Source organism: Hyperolius riggenbachi, chromosome 1 (genome assembly GCF_040937935.1).
Source record: "Hyperolius riggenbachi isolate aHypRig1 chromosome 1, aHypRig1.pri, whole genome shotgun sequence".
NCBI classification, from domain to species: Eukaryota; Metazoa; Chordata; class Amphibia; order Anura; family Hyperoliidae; genus Hyperolius; species Hyperolius riggenbachi.
The window spans coordinates 488,559,231-488,579,280 of record NC_090646.1 but is presented as its reverse complement, the minus strand read 5'-3'; the positions used below and the strand labels follow the sequence as shown (position 1 = coordinate 488,579,280).

The 20,050-nt window shown below is 47.0% G+C and overlaps 1 protein-coding gene across 1 annotated transcript in view; it reads left to right on the top strand.

Moving 5' to 3' along the window:
* The first annotated feature begins 228 nt into the window (after positions 1–228).
* The window catches only part of LOC137555294 (glutathione S-transferase theta-1-like), a 40,705-nt gene continuing 20,883 nt past the window's right edge, over positions 229–20,050 (top strand). The window contains exons 1-3 of the mRNA XM_068271558.1: positions 229–405; positions 4,826–4,913; positions 6,143–6,293. Of these exons, the coding sequence (XP_068127659.1) occupies positions 291–405; positions 4,826–4,913; positions 6,143–6,293 (354 nt within the window). The 5' untranslated portion in view covers positions 229–290. The remainder of the gene's footprint in view (positions 406–4,825; positions 4,914–6,142; positions 6,294–20,050) is intronic.

Here is a 20,050-nt window from a genome sequence, read left to right as displayed (position 1 = left end):
AGTGTGGTCTGAATGATAAAGCTACATCTTTTGATTCTGAATTCTTTGTGATATGCATGGCGAGGGGTGTGGCAGGGGCGTGGTTAGAGCTGGGGGCAGGGGTGTGTCTTAAAGTGTCCCTCTTTCTTAGCTCAAAAAGTTGGGAGGTATGATGTCTCAAGTTACAGCCTTGAACAAGAAGTAGATTGTTGGCATAGACTGGGCAAGTCATTTTACAGAAAGTCAGGGACTTGCTCTGTTCTATCCACTTCATAGTCCAGCCACAGTGCCAGGAGGAGAAGGACCTCATCATGTCGGCTCTCACTCTCTATCTAGACTTGATATCCCAGCCATGTCGTGCTGTCTATATATTCGCTAAAGCTAACAAAATTCCCTTCAACAACCATGAGATGCATCTCTTTAAAGGTGAGTCTGTCAAGTGTCCTCTGCTTCTGAAAGTGAAATACAGTGATAGATGACTTGGTACCAGGGTTATTTAGACATTTAGACCTTGGTGTATATATATATATATATATATATATATATATATATATATATATATATATATATATATATACAGTGGGAGAAGGACTTTAATGTAAAGGGATTTTAGTATGAAACTTACAGGAAGTGATAGGGATGAGGAGTTTACGGTAGGATGTAGGATTGTTAATAATAATAGTATTTTTATAGCGCTTTTAACCCTGGAGACTCAAAGCATAAGGTTTAAGATACTTAGAGGTACATTGACAAAAGGTTTGCATAATTTACAGATCAAATAACACGCAGCACTTACATTGCTTCTTTAACAGGCAAGGTAAACATTGCATGAATGTGAGTTAAGCTATTGTATAACTAGCCGCATAAATTGCAAAAGCCCGGTACACTTGACTGACCTGCACGGAAAGAGTGTACCGGGCTTTTGCAATTTACGCGGCGATTTATACAATAGCTTAACTCACATACATGCAATTTACTGACCTCTTCAGAATATATCTCTTCGGAAGCTAATTTAGGGTTAGATGCACTAAAAGGTGAAGGTGGTGACTCTTTAGTGTGATGCACAAATTTCTCCAGAGTAAAAGTGGTGAGTGTTGATGCTGAGATTTCTTTCTTTGTTTTTTATTTCTAAAAGAACATATAAAATGTAAAAACTCCCGTGAATGACATTTTTGTCTTTATCCTTGTTTCTGCTTGTTTGTTTGTTTTGTTTTTTTCATGCTATGCTGTTGCCAAAACCAATTCTGGACACGACCCAGTTGTGCTTGGCGAATAAAACTGATTCTGATTTTAATTATAGATTCCCACTGCCAATCAGGTCAATTTGTACACAATCTTCATGCGTCACAAGACAAGTGATGTTTTGAAAATATTTTTACTATCTTGCTTAATTTTCTGAGCCCCCTGTCCCCCTTCTTGTTGTACATCATTTAGAGTGTAAAGGAAAAAGCACTTGCATTTTTCATATACACTTACTATGGGATTTATGCTGTGCTTGCAAAGTCTCATTCTGTTGTACTGAATGCACAAAAAAAATGCAGTCACACCAAAAGTGTATGCAGTGTTTTTGCATTTCAGCAAGACAGCTTCACACTAGAGGAAACACACTAGAGGAAACAGCAACATGGGCTTGGATGCAGCTGGAACAGGCATTTTAAAGTTGCTGATATTTTAAAAAAGACTGATAGGGAAGCATGTAAGCAGTTTGATCAGGTGATATTGCAAGGGAAATGCTGTACAGACCAGGGCCGGATTACCGACCAGGCAACAAAAGCAGTCGCTTGGGGCCCCATTCAGAGTCAAAGGGGCCCCATCAGCACATAAACCAGCCCTCTCCATCCTGTCAGCGGTGGCTGGATAGTATAATGGTTAAAGGGACTCTGAGCAGTGCAGTAACTATGGAAAGATGCATATCATTTTAAAGCTCTTTTTCTCCTCTTTCCAATGATATATAAACCGCCGCCGTATGCTACAATTGCAATCGCGAAAATAGCGAAAACTAAAAGGCGTAGGGTGGCAGTTTATCTATCTTTGGAAAGAGGAGAAAGAGAGCGTCAAAATGATATGCATCTTTCCATAATTACATTGTATTACACAGGACGACTTTTCTCCAAAGTCGGCAGCTCCATTCAGCACAATGCAATGAAATATAAGGAACCCAGGGGGATATAATTACAAACATCATGCTGGTAGGTGTAAGGATGTAATTAATTAGTTGTGGGTATGCTTAAAGGCATACCCACAGGCACTGCTCGGAGTCCCTTTAAGGGCTCTGCCTCTGACACAGGAGACCAGGGTTCGAATCTCAGCTCTGCCTGTTCAGTAAGCCAGCACCTATACAGTAGGAGACCTTAGGCAAGTCTCTCTAACACTGCTACTGCCTATAGGGCGCGTCCTAGTGGCTGCAGCTCTAGCGCTTTGAGTCTGCCAGGAGAAAAGCGAGATATAAATGTTATTTGTCTTGTCTTGTCAAATGATGCCGTGCGCTGCTGATTGTCTTCAGAGCCAGGCTCTACTCCTAGGTCCCCCTCCTGCTTCTGTGCGCTCTGCCACTGCCCACTCCTCCCTCCCTTCCCACAGAGAACCACAGCTGCAGCAAGAATGATAGCAGCAGATGGCAAACGCTCACTCACCTATCCATGATCCAAGCGATAGAGATCCCATCATCTGAAACCCATCTGTCTCTTCTACAGTGCAGCCGCTCGCTCTGAACTTCCTGATTCTCAGATCAGTCAGGAAGTAGGAAGTAGTAATAGTAGTAGTAACAGAGCGGCAGCACTCTAGAGGAGACAGATCTCTCACTCTGCATTTTCCTGCTGCTATTCCCTGCATTGTGTACCCACAGAGGAAAGCGGGCTGTTGCCCATAGCAACCAGTAGCTCGGCTGCCCCGGTGTGTGTGGCATGTTGCAGTGCAGCTGCATCTTCTGATTCTATTATGACATGATGGGGGGGGCCCAAATCAGTTACTTTGCTTAGGGCCCCATTTAGCCTTAATCCGGCTCTGGTACAGACACATCGCTAGACTGCAGGCTAGTCACCTGTTCTGTTGATATGCGGGGTGGAGGGGGGTATGTTAGAGCATCTGGGGAATGCTGTACTCACACTAGAATCTTGGCAGAGGCGGTTGTTATTGACCGCCTTGGCTTAGTTTCATCTAGCCTGTGTGTGAGACGTAAAGCCTTGCAAACATGCTAGTGGGAATTTGGCCAAGGCAGCTGTTCAGCACCATCTTGGCAGAGAATACAGTGTGTGTATAGCACATCATTATGTCTTACTTCTGCTTCCTGTTTTAGGAAGGTGGTGCAAAAAGTAATGAGTATTAGTGTTATTCACAATGTAATGGAAAGCTGTAGTGCCACATCAAGGGAATCCGTGCAATTGCATTTGTTTCTATAATGAATATGTCCAGAAGTTAGCATTTATTGCAAGAGATAAACATTGGGATATGAATTATTTGGCGTTTTCTGAGACTTTGTGTGTGTTTGAGCTGGGGTAATTCCTTATTTTTTGATTGGCTGACCCACCGACTGTGCTCCTTGTGTGTTATAATCGACTGGATTATGGTGCTATGTATTTCACAGTATCAATCAGTCTGCTGATGATCACACACTGATTGCTTTTCTCCATGAATTCTCCTTATGTACAAATTCCTCTAGAAAAATGTGTTGTCTCTACTGAAGAGTTAAAATTTACTCAGAACAGTGCAAAAAAAAAAAAAATCCAGTGAGCAGGAGATCTGCAGATGGAAACGATTTGTTGATGATGAGAAACATTAGAGGCAAATGACCACACTGGTTCAAGCTGAAAGGTTGCTGTAATTTTTTTACAATCTTCAGCCATCCAGGTTTAATATCTCATGTACATTTATTTCATCACATCTGTTCTTCTTTTGTATAATTCTATAATCTTTTCATCTGTACAGGTAGTCCCCGGTTAACGAACGAGTTAGGGACTGTAGGCTCGTTCTTAACCTGAATCTGAATTCTTAAGTAGGAACACTGTGCTATCTCTGTCCCCTGTACCTCTTCTGTGCCCCCCTGTGCCTCCAGTGTCCCCATCTGTGTCACCTCTGCCCTCTGTACCTGCTTATACAAGTTTAAAAGCAATTTTTTTTTTGAAATTTTAAAAATCGATTTTCTCAAAAACTACAAGTCCAATTTGAAAAAATGTTTTGGCTTGTTCCCATGGAAATACTGAATCCAAGCCATTCGTATCGGCCGGTCGTTCGTAAGTCAGGGACTACCTGTATATGTATTTCGTCCTCCCAGTATCTGGCACAGGCAGGGATTTCCTGACGCCGGATACGTGTGCTTGCCGGTTGAGAAGTGAAGCAACCGACACTAAGTAACACTAACCTCCCGCCCATTGCAGAGCGGTGCAAGGCAGAAGCAAAGTAGCAAACCTCCAGGTGCTCTCTTTTACACTTTCTGCTATTTCCAGCGGCTTTCCTGTGCAGCTCCAGAAGTGTGCAAGTGACTTGTTGTGGGTCAGGTGACATGACGGGTTCTGTGTATGCACACAGGAGAACCCCTGGGAAGTCGGTTCTGCTGCACAAAAGCTCTGCAATTAAAAGTTCAGTCCCTGTTTTGCCCCTCAGGTTTGCCGGTTAGTTGAGACTTCCTGGATGCCTGAGTTCTGGATAACAGGGCTTTTACTGTATAACTCTGTCTTTATGTTTCTCTGTTCTTCACTAAGCTTGATAGGAGCACCTTACCTCCATCTGTCCTTTCTGCAACCAGCCTCAATACTGTTCAGGATCCCCGTCCGCTGTGCTCTTGGGGCTTCCTATTGGTTTACTTGCAACTTCATTTTAAAAACTATCTTTATGCCTTTTTTACTTACAGGAGATACACAAAGTGAAGCCTATGGCAAAGTGAATCCATTCCGTTTTGTGCCAGCCCTCAAAGATGGAGATTTCACAATGACTGAGAGGTAAAAGCACAACTGTAATATGAGAACTGCATGAAATAGTGCTTAGTTTGCTTCCTTTTTTTTTTTTACTAAAGATTTGGTACAAATCACACATTTTTCTGCAAGTGTGCAAAAAAGCATTTGACGGCTTTCAGCAGCTTTCTAGGTCGATCGGCACGGGGGGACAGATACGCGATGGTAAGTGACCCTGGAAGCTGTATGTTGCTCTCTGGGGTCAGCACCAGCACTGAATGGTACAGGGTTGTAAGGAGTAAGGTTTGGATGCTGAAAGCAAAATAAATTCAGTACATCATGCAGTCACTGAGTGTCTTCATAAGCCTTACCCTAACTTAACATGTCCTGCCTAAACTTCATTCCATGCCCAATGCTTACCCAACCATCATCTTACATCTAAAGATGGCAATATACAATACAATCTGGTCATTAAAGGGGTTCTCTGGGGGAGAGGGGGTGCTGAAAATAAAAACAGACACTTGCCTGGGGCTTCTACCGGCCCCCTGCAGCTGTAATGACCCACGCCGTCCTCCAATGATCCGCCGTTCCCCGCTGCCGGCCCTGGTCTAACACGGCATCTCATCCAACTGCGGCGGTGTGCTCACTTCTGCGCTCGTTATCCGGAGCTTACTGCACAGGCGCAGTAAAAGAAAACTTCGTACTGCGCCTGCGCACTAAGCTCCCGCTGACGTGAGCGCGCATTATATGTGTTGTTTGATGAATAATTGCGGGGAACGGGTGATCGCCCCCCCCCCCAGAGAACCCCTTTAAGAGCCTGTTTCCACTAAATCTGAACATGCAGAGTTTCCCCACATGTGGGCTGGACAGGGAAATGCTGCCTATTTAGACAAAAGCTTGCTGTTCAAATCATATCCTGGTGCGATTCTGGACGGCATGCAGCAGTTTTTCATAGTACTTATCCAAATACCTGCAGCCCTGCATGGCATGGATATGTGATTTGGCTGCAGCTTTGCAGCAGCAGGGTTGCCGCTTCCGATTCAGAAACGGACTAGGCACCCAGTGGAAATAGGCCCTTAATGGCACGATTATTTTGATTGAATTTGTCTTGAAGAATTTACTCTTGATCAACAAATACTCCAATAATTTTGATTGGAATTGTCATCAATTACTAGTGAATATTGCATCATGGGTACAAATCATAATATTTATTTGTAATTGATTGGGCATTCAATAATTGATACCATTTTGCCCTCTCGCTCTCTCCTTTCTACCAGCACTGCAATGCTCCTATACATGGCCAACAAGTTCAAGACTCCAGATCACTGGTACCCATGTGACTTGCAGAAGCGTGCACGGATTGATGAATACCTTGCCTGGCAGCACACTAATACTCGTCCCCAAAGCGCCAAGCTATTTTGGATCGAGGTAAGATTATTTTTTGTCTGCTGATGTGTTTGGCTGTGTTTATTAAAGATAAAACCACTGATTATATGGGAATTATCTGTTATAATTTAAGTAGGCCTCAGTTATTTGGACTGAGTTAGTCAAAAAGGCTTGGGGAGCAGACCTGCCCTTTAAGGGGATTTTCTCTTAGAGAGAAAATCTTCAGTTCTGTCAGAACTAGAACATACCAAGAAGCTGTTCTATGGACAAGGCCACAGGTCTCCCTGACCTGTGCATGTACACCACTGGAACAATAAACATCAGCCATATTTACTAAACACCACATTCTTGTATGTATGCCAAAAGCCGCATTGAATATTAATCGAGTAGGTGTGTATGATGACACCACGAGTGGGTCCACCAATAGTCTGATCTAGGGGATGGCGAAGATGATGTCATATTTAACTCTTTTCTAGTCGGTATTAAAGCCCGAGTGAGCGAGGGGAGCTCACTCTGCTTCTTACTTTCACACTGTAAGGAAACGCGGAAAGGCCGCCGTCTCTCGAGGTGAGGCGGCTGTTTCCGCGTCCAGCATGGCGTCACAACGCGGAAAAAACACTGCATGCCGCATAGGCAGTGCGGCGGAATCCGCATTGGTAACGGCGGAATCCGCATCAGAGGTGGCCCCTGCACTAGATACATTGCATGACAGTACTGGTGTGGCTGGGACTGATAGTCCACCAGGATTCAGACTTACACGCGCGCGAGCACAGAGGCAGAGTTTAAATAGCAGTTAGAAGGGTGTCGGCTGACCAGCTGGGTCAGCTGACAAATTCCACTGCTCTCATTGGACCAGCAATTAGGGAGGTCCTGGAAAGGTCCTAGAGTATATATACTGCTGGTTGTTCACTTGCTCTTTGTCTGGCGTGCGATCACATATGTGGGAGCACCCAGATCCGTAGTCAGATCCGCAAGTGTGCCGGGACCAGCTGGAGCTGTAATCCTACACTTAGCTAGATTCTGTTGATAGCTAAAGTACTAGTTTGATTGTGATTATATGTTATGACTTTTGCCTGCTTTGACTATCCTCCTGAACTCTGATCTTGTACCTCGATATTTCTGATACTCTGTTGCCGAACCCCGGCTCGTTCCTTGACTCTGTTTCTGCCTCCTGATTTTGTACCCCGATATATCTGATACCCCGTTGCTGAACCTTGCCTGTACTTTGACTCCGCCTTTGCCTCCTGATCTTGTACTTTATCTGTCCGTGTGTGTACGACCTGGCTTGTCCGACCTCGAGAACCGACCTTACTGTTAGAGGCGGTTCCTCGTTCTGTTAAGTGACCCTTCCGCCAGAGGGTTACTTTCAGTATATCCTTCCCGCTGGCAGCCTGACTCCTCCCGCCTTGGAGAGCTCAGGTTTGCGGAAGGAATCTGTACAGTACGCCTTACTGTACTGAGGCCCTGTCCTCTAAGTGTTACTGTTACACCAAAACACTACACTCTACTCAGGTGAACAGAGGTTAGCTAGTATATCGGATTATCAGTGATACTGCAGATCACGTATAATCTGGTATACATCTGTATTCCCATTGATTCTGCAGATCACTGGTAATCAGATCCTCTCTGTGCTTCACCGATCGTTACAGAACGCCAGACCAAAAATGCAAATGGACGCACACACTGACCGTCTGGGCGCACTTGCCACTTCGGTGGAAAACATCAACCAAGTGCTGGGTAGCCACAAGACTATGATTGATGTCCTATCAGGCTCTGTGCAAACCCTCCAGACGTCAGTTGATTCAGTGCGATCCTCTCCTAGTGCTGACATACGTATGCCAGTACCTGATAAATTTTCCGGCCACAAGTCTGACTTCCGGAATTTTAGGAGTAGAGTGTTGTCATACTTCGAGCTGAGACCCCGATCCTCGGGGACTGAGACCCAACGGGTCATATTTATTAAAACTTTGTTAACCGGTGATTCCCAGACCTGGGCATACAATCTGTCTCCCACTGATACTGCTCTAACTTCGGTGGAGGAATTTTTTAAGGCCATGGCCGTGATATACGACGACCCTGACCTTGCGGCTACCTCTGAGCGCAAGCTCAAACTTTTGCGGCAAGGTAGAGGCTCAGTCGAGGATTACGCGGCAGAATTCCGCAGATGGTCGGTCACTGCCAGATTTGATAATTTTGCCCTGATGGATTATTTCTTGTCTGGGTTGTTGGAGGAGGTCTCCGATTTAATGTTAACTTTGCCCGAACCCAGGACAGTCGATGAGGCCATCACATCGGCCATCCGAGTCGACCGTCGATTACGCCATCAGAGGCAAATTCGAGGCAGTCACCGTGTAAGGGCGACATCCTATGCGGCACCTTCTGCTGCACCCTTAGTAACACCGTCTCCCTCTGTCTCATCCCCTCCGGCCTTGCCTCCACCCGAACCAATGCAGATTGGTCGATCGAAATTGACCCAGGTGGAGCGAAGGAGGATGACGGAACAGCTGTGCCTATATTGTGCAACAGCAGGGCATAGGGAGCGAAACTGCCCTAACAGGTCGGGAAACGAGTTTGCCTAGGAGTAGTGGGGGGTGACACCCTGGGCACACAAATTTCACCCCTTAAAGAGAAAAAATTACTTCTCCCTTGTACAGTTACATGGGAGGATAAATCTGTATCCACTGAAGCTTTTATTGACTCTGGCTCAGCGGCTAATTTTATGAATTTCGAATTTGCTCAGGAGTTGGGTCTTCCGCTCACTCCCATGAGACCCCCCATTCAGGTCACAGCAGTGGACGATTCCCCTCTGCAACGGAATCGTGCTCTGTCGCAGACTCCGGTGGTGAAGCTCACCATAGGGGTATTGCATGGGGAACAGTTACAATTTTTTGTGTTACACATGTCAACCTCCACTATTATCCTAGGCATGCCGTGGTTGCAGATCCATTCACCACAAATAGACTGGGCCACGGGCCAGTTAACCTCCTGGTCTCCCCATTGTTTTCAGCAGTGTTTGGGGAAGTTAACATTGGGGCAAACCAGAGTTCAGGTGGAAGGTGTACCAGACCAGTATGCTGAATATTCGGATGTATTCTGCCCCAAAGCAGCCGATAAATTACCTCCACATCGCCCTTTCGATTGTCCCATTGATCTCTGTTCTGGTTGTGTACCCCCCCGGGGTCATTTGTACAATTTATCGGGACCCGAAAAAGTGGCTATGCAAGAGTACATCAGGGAGAATCTGGCCAAAGGTTTCATTCGCCCATCCCGGTCGCCTGCTGGGGCAGGCTTCTTTTTCGTAAAAAAGAAAGACGGAGGCCTGCGGCCTTGCATCGATTACCGCGGTCTCAACAAAATTACAGTAAAGAATCGCTATCCGCTACCCCTGATAGACGATTTATTCACTCAGATCACGGGCGCCCAGATCTTTTCTAAGCTGGATTTACGGGGTGCGTACAACCTGGTACGCATAAGAAAGGGCGATGAGTGGAAAACGGCCTTTAATACACCGGATGGGCATTACGAGTACCTGGTGATGCCCTTCGGGTTATGTAATGCCCCGGCCGTTTTCCAAGAACTCATCAACGAGGTCTTCAGAGAGGTGTTGGGGAGATTTGTTCTAGTCTACCTAGACGATATTCTTATTTTCTCCAACAATCTCTCTGAACATAGGACCCATGTGAGGTTCGTTTTGAACAAGCTAAGGCAGAACCTATTGTACGCAAAAATAGAAAAGTGTATCTTCGAAGTAACATCTGTCGCTTTTCTGGGGTACATAATATCCACCACAGGCCTGTCTATGGATCCTGCCAAGGTCTCCGCTGTTCTGGAATGGCCTCAGCCGGTAGGCTTGAAATCTCTTCAGCGGTTTCTTGGCTTCGCCAACTATTATAGGAGGTTCATAAAGGGTTACTCTACGGTCATTTCGCCACTTACCAGTCTCACCAAAAAAGGGGCAGATACCACTCACTGGTCTCCTGAGGCGTTACAGGCTTTTGCCACCCTGAAGGGCCTATTTTGTTCTGCACCCATCCTCAGACATGTGGATACATCTTTTCCATTTATTGTTGAGGTGGATGCCTCGGAGGTCGGGGTGGGGGCTGTGCTGTCTCAGCGATCTGGCTTGCAGGGTAGAATGCACCCCTGTGCTTACTTCTCCCGTAGGTTCTCCCCTGCGGAAAGGAACTACGATATTGGCAACAGAGAGCTTTTAGCCATTAAGTTAGCTTTCGAGGAATGGCGACATTGGTTAGAGGGAGCGGAGCATACGGTCACGGTCTACACTGACCACAAGAACCTAGAGTACATTGAGGGGGCTAAGAGGTTGAGCCCTCGTCAGGCTCGTTGGTCATTATTTTTCTCTAGGTTCTCTTTCATTATTACGTACACCCCAGGTAGCAAAAATGTCAAGGCGGATGCTTTATCCCGGTGCTTCGAGTCAGAGACAGCACAGCCCTCCATTCCAGAGACTATTATTCCCCAGAGGTTGGTACTAGCCGCAACTGAGACTTGGGAGGATTGGAAGGGGACGTTAATTCCCTTTCAACAAGACATCCCGGAAGGGAAGCCCGCAGGGGTGCTGTTCATTCCGCTACCGTTCCGTCTCCAGGTTCTAGAGATGTTCCATGCACATAAAAATGCTGGGCATCCTGGGGCATCTAGAACACAGGATCTGGTAGCCAGATGCGCCTGGTGGCCGTCCTTGGCAGCAGATTGCAAGGAATACGTGAGGGAATGTGCGATTTGTGCCAAGAGTAAACCCTCCCGGCTGGCACCTGTGGGTACCTTGCAGCCTTTACCCACCCCGAGTGAGCCATGGACTCATTTGTCCATGGATTTTGTGGGTGAACTTCCTAAGTCAGAAGGTATGTCGGTCATTTGGGTGGTAGTCGACCGCTTTAGCAAAATGGCCCATTTCGTGCCCTTGAAAGGACTCCCCTCGGCCCAGGAGTTGGCTGACCTGTTTATTACACATGTGTTCCGGCTGCACGGCATTCCGGAAAACATAGTGTCGGATCGGGGAGTCCAGTTCATTTCTAGATTCTGGAGGGCATTCTGCCAACAAATGGGCATGAAGCTGTCATTCTCATCGGGCTACCACCCACAGACCAATGGGCAGACGGAGAGAATCAACCAGTCATTGGAGCAATTTTTGAGGTGCTATGTTGCGGAGACGCAGAGCGACTGGGTCAAGTTTCTGCCCTTCGCGGAGTTCGCACAAAACAATTTGAAAAGCTCCTCCACCGGATTCTCTCCATTCCAGGTTGTGTCTGGTAGATTGCCCAAGTTCTCACCATTGCCAGTGGCCTCCACCCCGTTTCCAGCTCTGGAGGCCTGGCAGAGGTCTTTTAAGGACATTTGGCGTACGGTGAGAAATAGTTTACAAAAGGCGTTTCTTACTCAAAAGGGTCAAGCTGACAAGAAACGTTCAGTAGAGTGGAGCTTCCAGCCAGGAGACTTGGTTTGGGTGTCCACACGTCATTTGGCCCTGAAACAGCCCTCAGATAAATTGGGCCCCAGGTTTGTCGGTCCATTTCCGGTAGTAAAAAAGATTAATAATGTTACGTATACCGTCGACCTTCCCACCAGCATGCGGGGGGTAAGGTCCTTCCATGTGTCCCTTCTTAAACCAGCAGTCCAGGTGGGTCCCACTCCTCCTCCTCCCGTGTTGGTAGATGCCCAACCTGAGTATGAAGTGGAAAAAATATTAGATTCTCGCAAGGTACAAAACTCGGTACAGTACCTCGTACATTGGAAAGGGTATGGCATCGAGGAGAGGCGATGGGTACCTGGGAACCGTATGCATGCGGATGAGTTGGTGAGGGAGTTTCATGCCTTACACCCCGAGAAACCTGGTAGGAGTTGTCCGGAGTCCACTCCTCGGGGGGGGGGGTACTGTAAGGAAACACGGAAAGGCCGCCGTCTCGCGAGGTGAGGCGGCTGTTTCCGCGTCCAGCATGGCGTCACAACGCGGAAAAAACACTGCATGCCGCATAGGCAGTGCGGCGGAATCCGCATTGGTAACGGCGGAATCCGCATCAGAGGCGGCCCCTGCACTAGATACATTGCATGACAGTACTGGTGTGGCTGGGACTGATAGTCCACCAGGATTCAGACTTACACGCGCGCGAGCACAGAGGCAGAGTTTAAATAGCAGTTAGAAGGGTGTCGGCTGACCAGCTGGGTCAGCTGACAAATTCCACTGCTCTCATTGGACCAGCAATTAGGGAGGTCCTGGAAAGGTCCTAGAGTATATATACTGCTGGTTGTTCACTTGCTCTTTGTCTGGCGTGCGATCACATATGTGGGAGCACCCAGATCCGTAGTCAGATCCGCAAGTGTGCCGGGACCAGCTGGAGCTGTAATCCTACACTTAGCTAGATTCTGTTGATAGCTAAAGTACTAGTTTGATTGTGATTATATGTTATGACTTTTGCCTGCTTTGACTATCCTCCTGAACTCTGATCTTGTACCTCGATATTTCTGATACTCTGTTGCCGAACCCCGGCTCGTTCCTTGACTCTGTTTCTGCCTCCTGATTTTGTACCCCGATATATCTGATACCCCGTTGCTGAACCTTGCCTGTACTTTGACTCCGCCTTTGCCTCCTGATCTTGTACTTTATCTGTCTGTGTGTGTACGACCTGGCTTGTCCGACCTCGAGAACGGACCTTACTGTTAGAGGCGGTTCCTCGTTCTGTTAAGTGACCCTTCCGCCAGAGGGTTACTTTCAGTATATCCTTCCCGCTGGCAGCCTGACTCCTCCCGCCTTGGAGAGCTCAGGTTTGCGGAAGGAATCTGTACAGTACGCCTTACTGTACTGAGGCCCTGTCCTCTAAGTGTTACTGTTACACCAAAACACTACACTCTACTGGTGAACAGAGGTTAGCTAGTATATCGGATTATCAGTGATACTGCAGATCACGTATAATCTGGTATACATCTGTATTCCCATTGATTCTGCAGATCACTGGTAATCAGATCCTCTCTGTGCTTCACCGATCGTTACACACACTAGCTCTAAATGCTGACTGGAACCTCTAAGTATTTCATTCTTTTCTGTAATCTGATATAATGTATGCTGTACATAGGTAGTCTAGTGTAACGTAAGTTAGAAAGAAGGTTGATTGACTTCAGCAGGAAGTTTAATCAAGAAGCTTGTAACGCAACATGAAGATTGGCGTGGCTAGGATATGATGAACTATATCTATCTGTATTTCTGTTTCCTGAATAAATAACGTGAATATTGAAGAAGCCTGAGAAAGTCTATCTCCTGCTTGCTGTGTGAAGAGTCGTGTTTGCAAACTCCAGCTGACGAGTTTGCTGGTGCCGGAAAAAGGTGATTAGAACAGTTTATAACATTATCCATTTAGTCAAGCCATACTGCTACATTGCTCTTTAGCTTCTCAGCCACCATGCAGACCCTGATTGTGTGAAATGTTCCATAAACAATTATCTAGTCTCCACTCAGAGTGGGTAGAGTATACAGGTAATGGGGCTGGTGTGAAAATGCACAGTGCTGTCAAAATCATGTACCAACACTTAAACTTAATTAGACAACCATGACTGTCAAAGAGGTACAGACTAACCAGCAAGTTCATGGTGACCCAGAACTCATTAGAGTGTGTAATCTATGACTGTCAAACACTGGGCAAATGCACTTGTACATGTCAAAAAATGAAGATCTTTATTAGGGAGATATTCCTTTAAAACCTGGGGTGGCAGATGGTTCTAGAGCAGCGGTGGCGAACCTCTGGCACACGTGCCGGGCCCGGCACGCGTAGCCTAATTTGCTGGCACGCCACCGCTGCTTATGAACTGACCGCAGCGTCTACTAGACGCAGCCGCGCCAGTTCATAGATCGCAGCCCCACAGTCTCCCGGGAGGCAGACCAGGGCTACGGCAAGATAACAATAACAATAATATTTATATAGCGCTTTTCTCGCTGGGGACTCAAAGCGCTGTGACCCTGCATTATGCAGTCTCAAAGGCTAGGGAAAAGAGGTGAGTTTTTAGCCTTTTTTTAAAGCTGTCCAGAGAAGGAGCCTCTCGTACTGATTGTGGAAGTGAGTTCCATAGAGTAGGGGCTGCATAGGAAAAGGCCCGAGCACCAAATGTTAAGTGTATCCTGGGAATAACCAGCTTCATCTTGTTGGCAGAGCGGAGGGTGCGTGGAGGGGCATAAAGTTCCAATAGATCCGCTATGTATTTGGGTCCCATGTGGTGTAGAGCCTTGAATGTCAGTAGGCAGATCTTAAAATTGATTCTCCATTTTACTGGCAACCAGTGAAGAGTTTGCAGTACTGGGGTGATGTGTGAGCTGCGGGGGGCATTGGCTAGGAGTCTGGCTGCAGCATTCTGTACTAGCTGTAAGGGGCGCAGAACCTTATCTGTAGATCCGATTAACAGGGCGTTGCAGTAGTCTAGGCGGGAGGATACAAATGCGTGAACCAGGGCAGGTAGGTCTTCAGCTGGTATAAGGTGTTTGATTTTCGCTATATTTCTTAGATGAAAGAAGGAAGACTTGACGACAGCTAATACCTGCTGTCTGAGTTTTAGATTTCCATCCAGGATCACCCCAAGGTTTCGCACAGAGTCTTTATACTGTACAGTATCTCCCCCAATTGCTAGTTTGAGGTGGTGAGCGTTTTGAACTTTATCCATCATGTGTGGACCACCTACCACCAACACCTCTGTTTTGTCAGAGTTCAGCCTCAGCCAGCTGGTGTTCATCCAATTTTGTAAATCCACTAGACACGCATTTATGGATGCTGATGGGTCTTGGGTTCCAGGCTTGAAGGACAGATACAGTTGTGTGTCATCTGCATAACAATGGTATCCTAAACCATAGTTCTGGATTATTTTGCCCAGTGGGAGCATGTAGACTGCAAAGAGTAATGGTGATAGTACAGAACCCTGTGGAACTCCATAGGCAAGTGGCACTGGATTAGAGTAGTGTGTGCCCAGACATACTTGCTGTGTCCTGCCAGATAGGAAGGTCTGAAACCAGCTAAGAACAGTACCCCTTAGGCCACAGTAATTCTTCAGTCGCTGGATTAGTATTTCATGATCCACAGTATCAAATGCTGCTGACAAGTCAAGAAGAATCAGAATTGAGCAATCACCCTTGTCCCTTGCAGTAAGTAGATCATTCATTACTCGGACTAATGCTGTTTCAGTGCTGTGCCTTTTCCTGAATCCTGACTGAAAAGTATCAAAGATGTTGTTATCTGTAAGCCTGGCTTCTAGCTGGTTGGCGACTGCTTTCTCGATAACTTTTGATAGGAATGGTAAGTTCGCCACAGGTCTGTAGTTGGTTACAGAATCAGGATCTAGTGATGGTTTCTTCAGGAGGGGTTTTATGATTGCTTTCTTTAGTTCTTCTGGGAAAAGTCCACTTTGCAAGGAGCACTGAGTGATTTTGTGAAGTGCTGGCCTGAACAGCGCTGGGCACTGCATTAAGGATCCAGTTGGGCCAGGATCCAGGTCGCAGGTAGTGGGGCGGAGACTTTGAATGAGAATTCCAAAATCTTCTACACTCAGAGTGTCAAAAACTTGCCATGGTGGTACGCATATGCAACGTCCAGTGGTCAATTGATGTTGTTGGTGTAATGCTGGCACGGATGGTAGACACCTTGTTTGTGAAGAAGGCAGAGAATTCTTCACACCTTTCCCTGGAGTATGTGGTTGGGGCTTTAAGGCAGGAAGGATTGCAGAGTGATTCCACTGTGTGGAAGAGTTGAGCAGCTCTGTTGTTGGCTGTAGATATTTTGTGCGAGATAAAGTCTGATTTTTTCTTGGTTATTGCTTGTTGGTATTGTCTGTGGTGTTGAACTAGGCTAGATTTGTGCTCCCCAGTCCCTGATTTACGCCACTGTCTTTCTAGTCTGCGCCCTTTCTTTTTTAGATCCATGATGGTTTTGTCAAACCAATTAGCTTTCTGCTTTTTGGTTGCTGATTTGGTGCGCCATGGGGCAATACTGTCAAGTGTTTCATATATCGTGTTGTTGTACTGGGTTACTAGAGAGTTTGGGTCCATTTGACTGTGGAGCAGATTTGTAAAATCCAGGTTGGCAGTTATCCTTGTATTATGTCCTTGTAGGAGTAGAGAAGGCTTTTGTTTGTTTGTGTGGATTATCAGCTTCCCAAGCCCATGCAGGACTCCAAAACCAAGGTCAGCTACACATGACTTTCATGGTGAGTACAATCCAGCTTGTAACTTAGCCATCCATAAACTTCCACGTTTCCCAGAAGGTTCCAGTTGTAGCCAGAGATTTCATGGTGCAGAATCTGTAAGTATTTTTGTTCCTTCTGTGCATATATGTGATTAATGCTTCCCAGAGCCGAGACAAGGTGTGGAGCAGGTAAAAGGAGAGGCTGCCATCTTGAGCGCGCTCAGTATGACTATTTGTGTCTCCAGTACAGGGCTTTGGGCGCCATCTTCCCGTAGCCCTGCACTCTGCCTGTCAGCGGCGGCGCGGGAGACTCAGCTGCAGAAGATCCGGGGGAGATGCGCGCCAGAGCCCAGCCGAGAGGGAAGACTTCTGTCAGGTGAGTACATTACTTTTTTTTGCAGGTGAAATGCGGCCCACTGTGTTATTTTCTGCTAAAATGTTTCCCACATTGTGTTTATTTACTATGAAATGCTGCCCACTGCGTATGTTTTCTGGTGAATTGCGGCCCACTGCGTATGTTTTCTGGTGAATTGTGGCCCACTGCGTATGTTTTCTGGTGAATTGTGGCCCACTGCGTATGTTTTTTTGTGAATTGTGGCCCACTGCGTTTATTTTCTGGTGAATTGTGGCCCACTGCGTTTATTTACAGTGAAATGCTGCCCACTGCGTTTGTTTTCTGGTGAAATGTGGCCCACTGCGTTTATTTACAGTGAAATGCTGCCCACTGCGTTTGTTTTCTGGTGAAATGCGGCCCAATGCGTTTATTTTCTGGTGAAATGTGGCCCACTGCGTTTATTTTCTCTTGAAATGTGGCCCACTGCGTCTATTTTCTGGTGAAATGTGGCCCACTGCGTTTGTTTTCTGGTGAAATGTGGCCCAATGCATTTGTTTTCTGGTGAAATGTGGCCCACTGCGTCTATTTTCTGGTGAAATGTGGCCCACTGCGTCTATTTTCTGGTGAAATGTGGCCCACATTGCATGATTTTCTGCTGAAATGTGGCCCACATCGTCTATTTTCTAGTGAAATGTGTCCCACTGCGTCTATTTTCTGGTGAAATGTGTCCCACTGCGTTTGTTTTCTGGTGAAATGTGGCCCACATTGCATTATTTTCTGCTGAAATGCTGCACACATTGCGTTTATTTTCTGGTGTCTGGGGTAACTTTTGCTGCATTTATTATTAAGGGCTCATTCACACTACAGAACGTATGCACGAATGCAATTTCATGCATGCGCTGCCAACGCACAGGGATCGCACGGAATGCACATTGCTAAAGCGTGGACGTCGGCAGCTGTACCCATCGGGAAAACGTATGCGTTGTGCGTCAAAATGTTCCCAGATGCGCACACCTGTAGTGTGAATGGTAACATGGAAGTCTATTGACTTTCAAGTTACCATATACATTATGTGCGTTGCGGCAAAATTGACAGCGCAGCACATAGTGTGAATGAGCCCTTAATGGTCATAGTTGGCTATATTTGCTGCTTTGGGGTTACGGCGGGTATAAATAGCATCATACAGTTTCTGCACACCCATGATGCGAATCCTCGTTTCACCACATCATGGCGGAAACACTGCTTTCTTATGCCTCGCTGTTACATCATTACGTTAGCTCCGCCCATACAATATCATGGCCACGTCCATTTTTCGGCGCGGCACACTGCGCGCGCCTCAAACCCCCCCCCCACCATTGGCACTGGGAGATAAATAAGTCGATGTTAGGTCGCAGTTTGGGCACTCGGCCTCTGAAAGGTTAGCCATCACTGTTCTAGAGCATGACCAATAATGTCAAATGCAATAATGAGTAATAAACATCCAGGTAATGCACAGTGGTAGAAAATCAACAATAATGAATGCCAATGGTGTAACACTCACAAAGAACTATATAACGGTTGCTGCAGCGAAACCAGATATTAGTGTGCACAAGAAGTGAAAGGAGTGGATGTAAATAGACCACCAGACTGCCACTTACCCCATGTATGCTCTATCGCATGCTACCCACCCTGCTGTCACTTAACCACTTAAGGACCACAGGCCACCCCTGTCGGCATGTTTGTTTATTTTTTTAATATATTTATTTATTGGTTTTTTTTTTTTTTTATAAATTTACCCTTTTTCTTAATTATTTTTCTTTCCCTCCCCCCTCCCCCCTCCCCCGCCAGCCAATCACAGCGATCGGCTGTCATAGGCATCAGCCTATGACAGTCGATCGCTCCTGAGGCTCCCAGGGGGACAGCCGTGTCACATGGCTGTCCCCAGTACAGCTGCCATAGATCGCAGCACCCTGTCTGCAGCTTGTCCCCCTCCCTCCATGGCTACCTCCTGCAGGACAGTCCCCGGATCGCCCTCGGCTCGCTAGACTAGATCTCAGGTCGGGGTGACCCGCAGGGTCGCAATGAAGAGGGGAGAGCCGCTCCCGCAGAGGCGCATACACCTTACCTCTGGTATATAAGCACCGTTACCAGGGGAACTACTCTACTCTTTTCACTGCGGCCCTGAGGATCCCCGCTAATCTGTGATCTAGTCTAGGGAGGTGGGATACAGCGACTGTCCTGGAGGAGGCGGCTGCTGCTCGTTTCGAGAAGGTAAATAAGTGTTGGCTGGGGAGAGAGGAGGGGGGACAGGTTGGTTTTAGTAAATGCCTCCAGAATAATGTAAATAAGGACATCGTTACCACTCACACTGAACTGTAAACAGTGCAGTTTCTAGGCTAAAATGCACCCAGGGCGAGGGTGTAAAAATTGCGCCCCCCCCCCCCCCCTAGGTTAGATAGGTAGGTGCCTCTCAGTATAGGTTAGATTAGGTAGGTGCCCCCTAGTATAGGCTAGATTAGACAGGTGCCCCCCAGAATAGGTTAGATTAGGTAGCTGCCCCCCAGTATAGGTTAGATAAGGTAGCTGCCCCCCCAGTATAGGTTAGGTAGGTGCCCCCCAGTATAGGTTAGGTAGGTGCCCCCCAGTATAGGTTAGATAGGTAGCTGCCCCCCAGTATAGGTTAGATTAGGTAGCTGCCCCCCAGTATAGGTTAGATTAGGTAGCTGCCCCCCCAGTGTTGGTTATATTAGGTAGCTGCCCCCCAGTGTAGGTTAGATAGGTAGCTGCCCCCCAGTGTAGGTTAGATAGGTAGCTGCCCCCCAGCGTAGGTTAGATTAGGTAGCTGCCCCCAGTATAGGTTAGATAGGTAGCTGCCCCCCAGCGTAGGTTAGATTAGGTAGCTGCCTGCAGTATAGGTTAGATAGGTAGCTGCCCCCCAGTGTAGGTTAGATTAGGTAGGTGCCCCCCAGTGTAGGTTAGATAGGTAGGTGCCCCCCAGCGTAGGTTAGATTAGCAGCTGCCCCCCAGCGTAGGTTAGATTAGGTAGGTGCCCCCAGAATAGGTTAGATAGGTAGCTGCCCCCCAGTATAGGTTAGATTAGGTAGCTGCCCCCCAGTGTAGGTTAGATAGGTAGCTGCCCCCCCAGTGTTGGTTATATTAGGTAGCTGCCCCGCAGTGTAGGTTAGATAGGTAGCTGCCCCCCAGTGTAGGTTAGATAGGTAGCTGCCCCTCAGCGTAGGTTAGATTAGGTAGGTGCCCCCCAGTGTAGGTTAGATAGGTAGCTGCCCCCCAGCGTAGGTTAGATTAGGTAG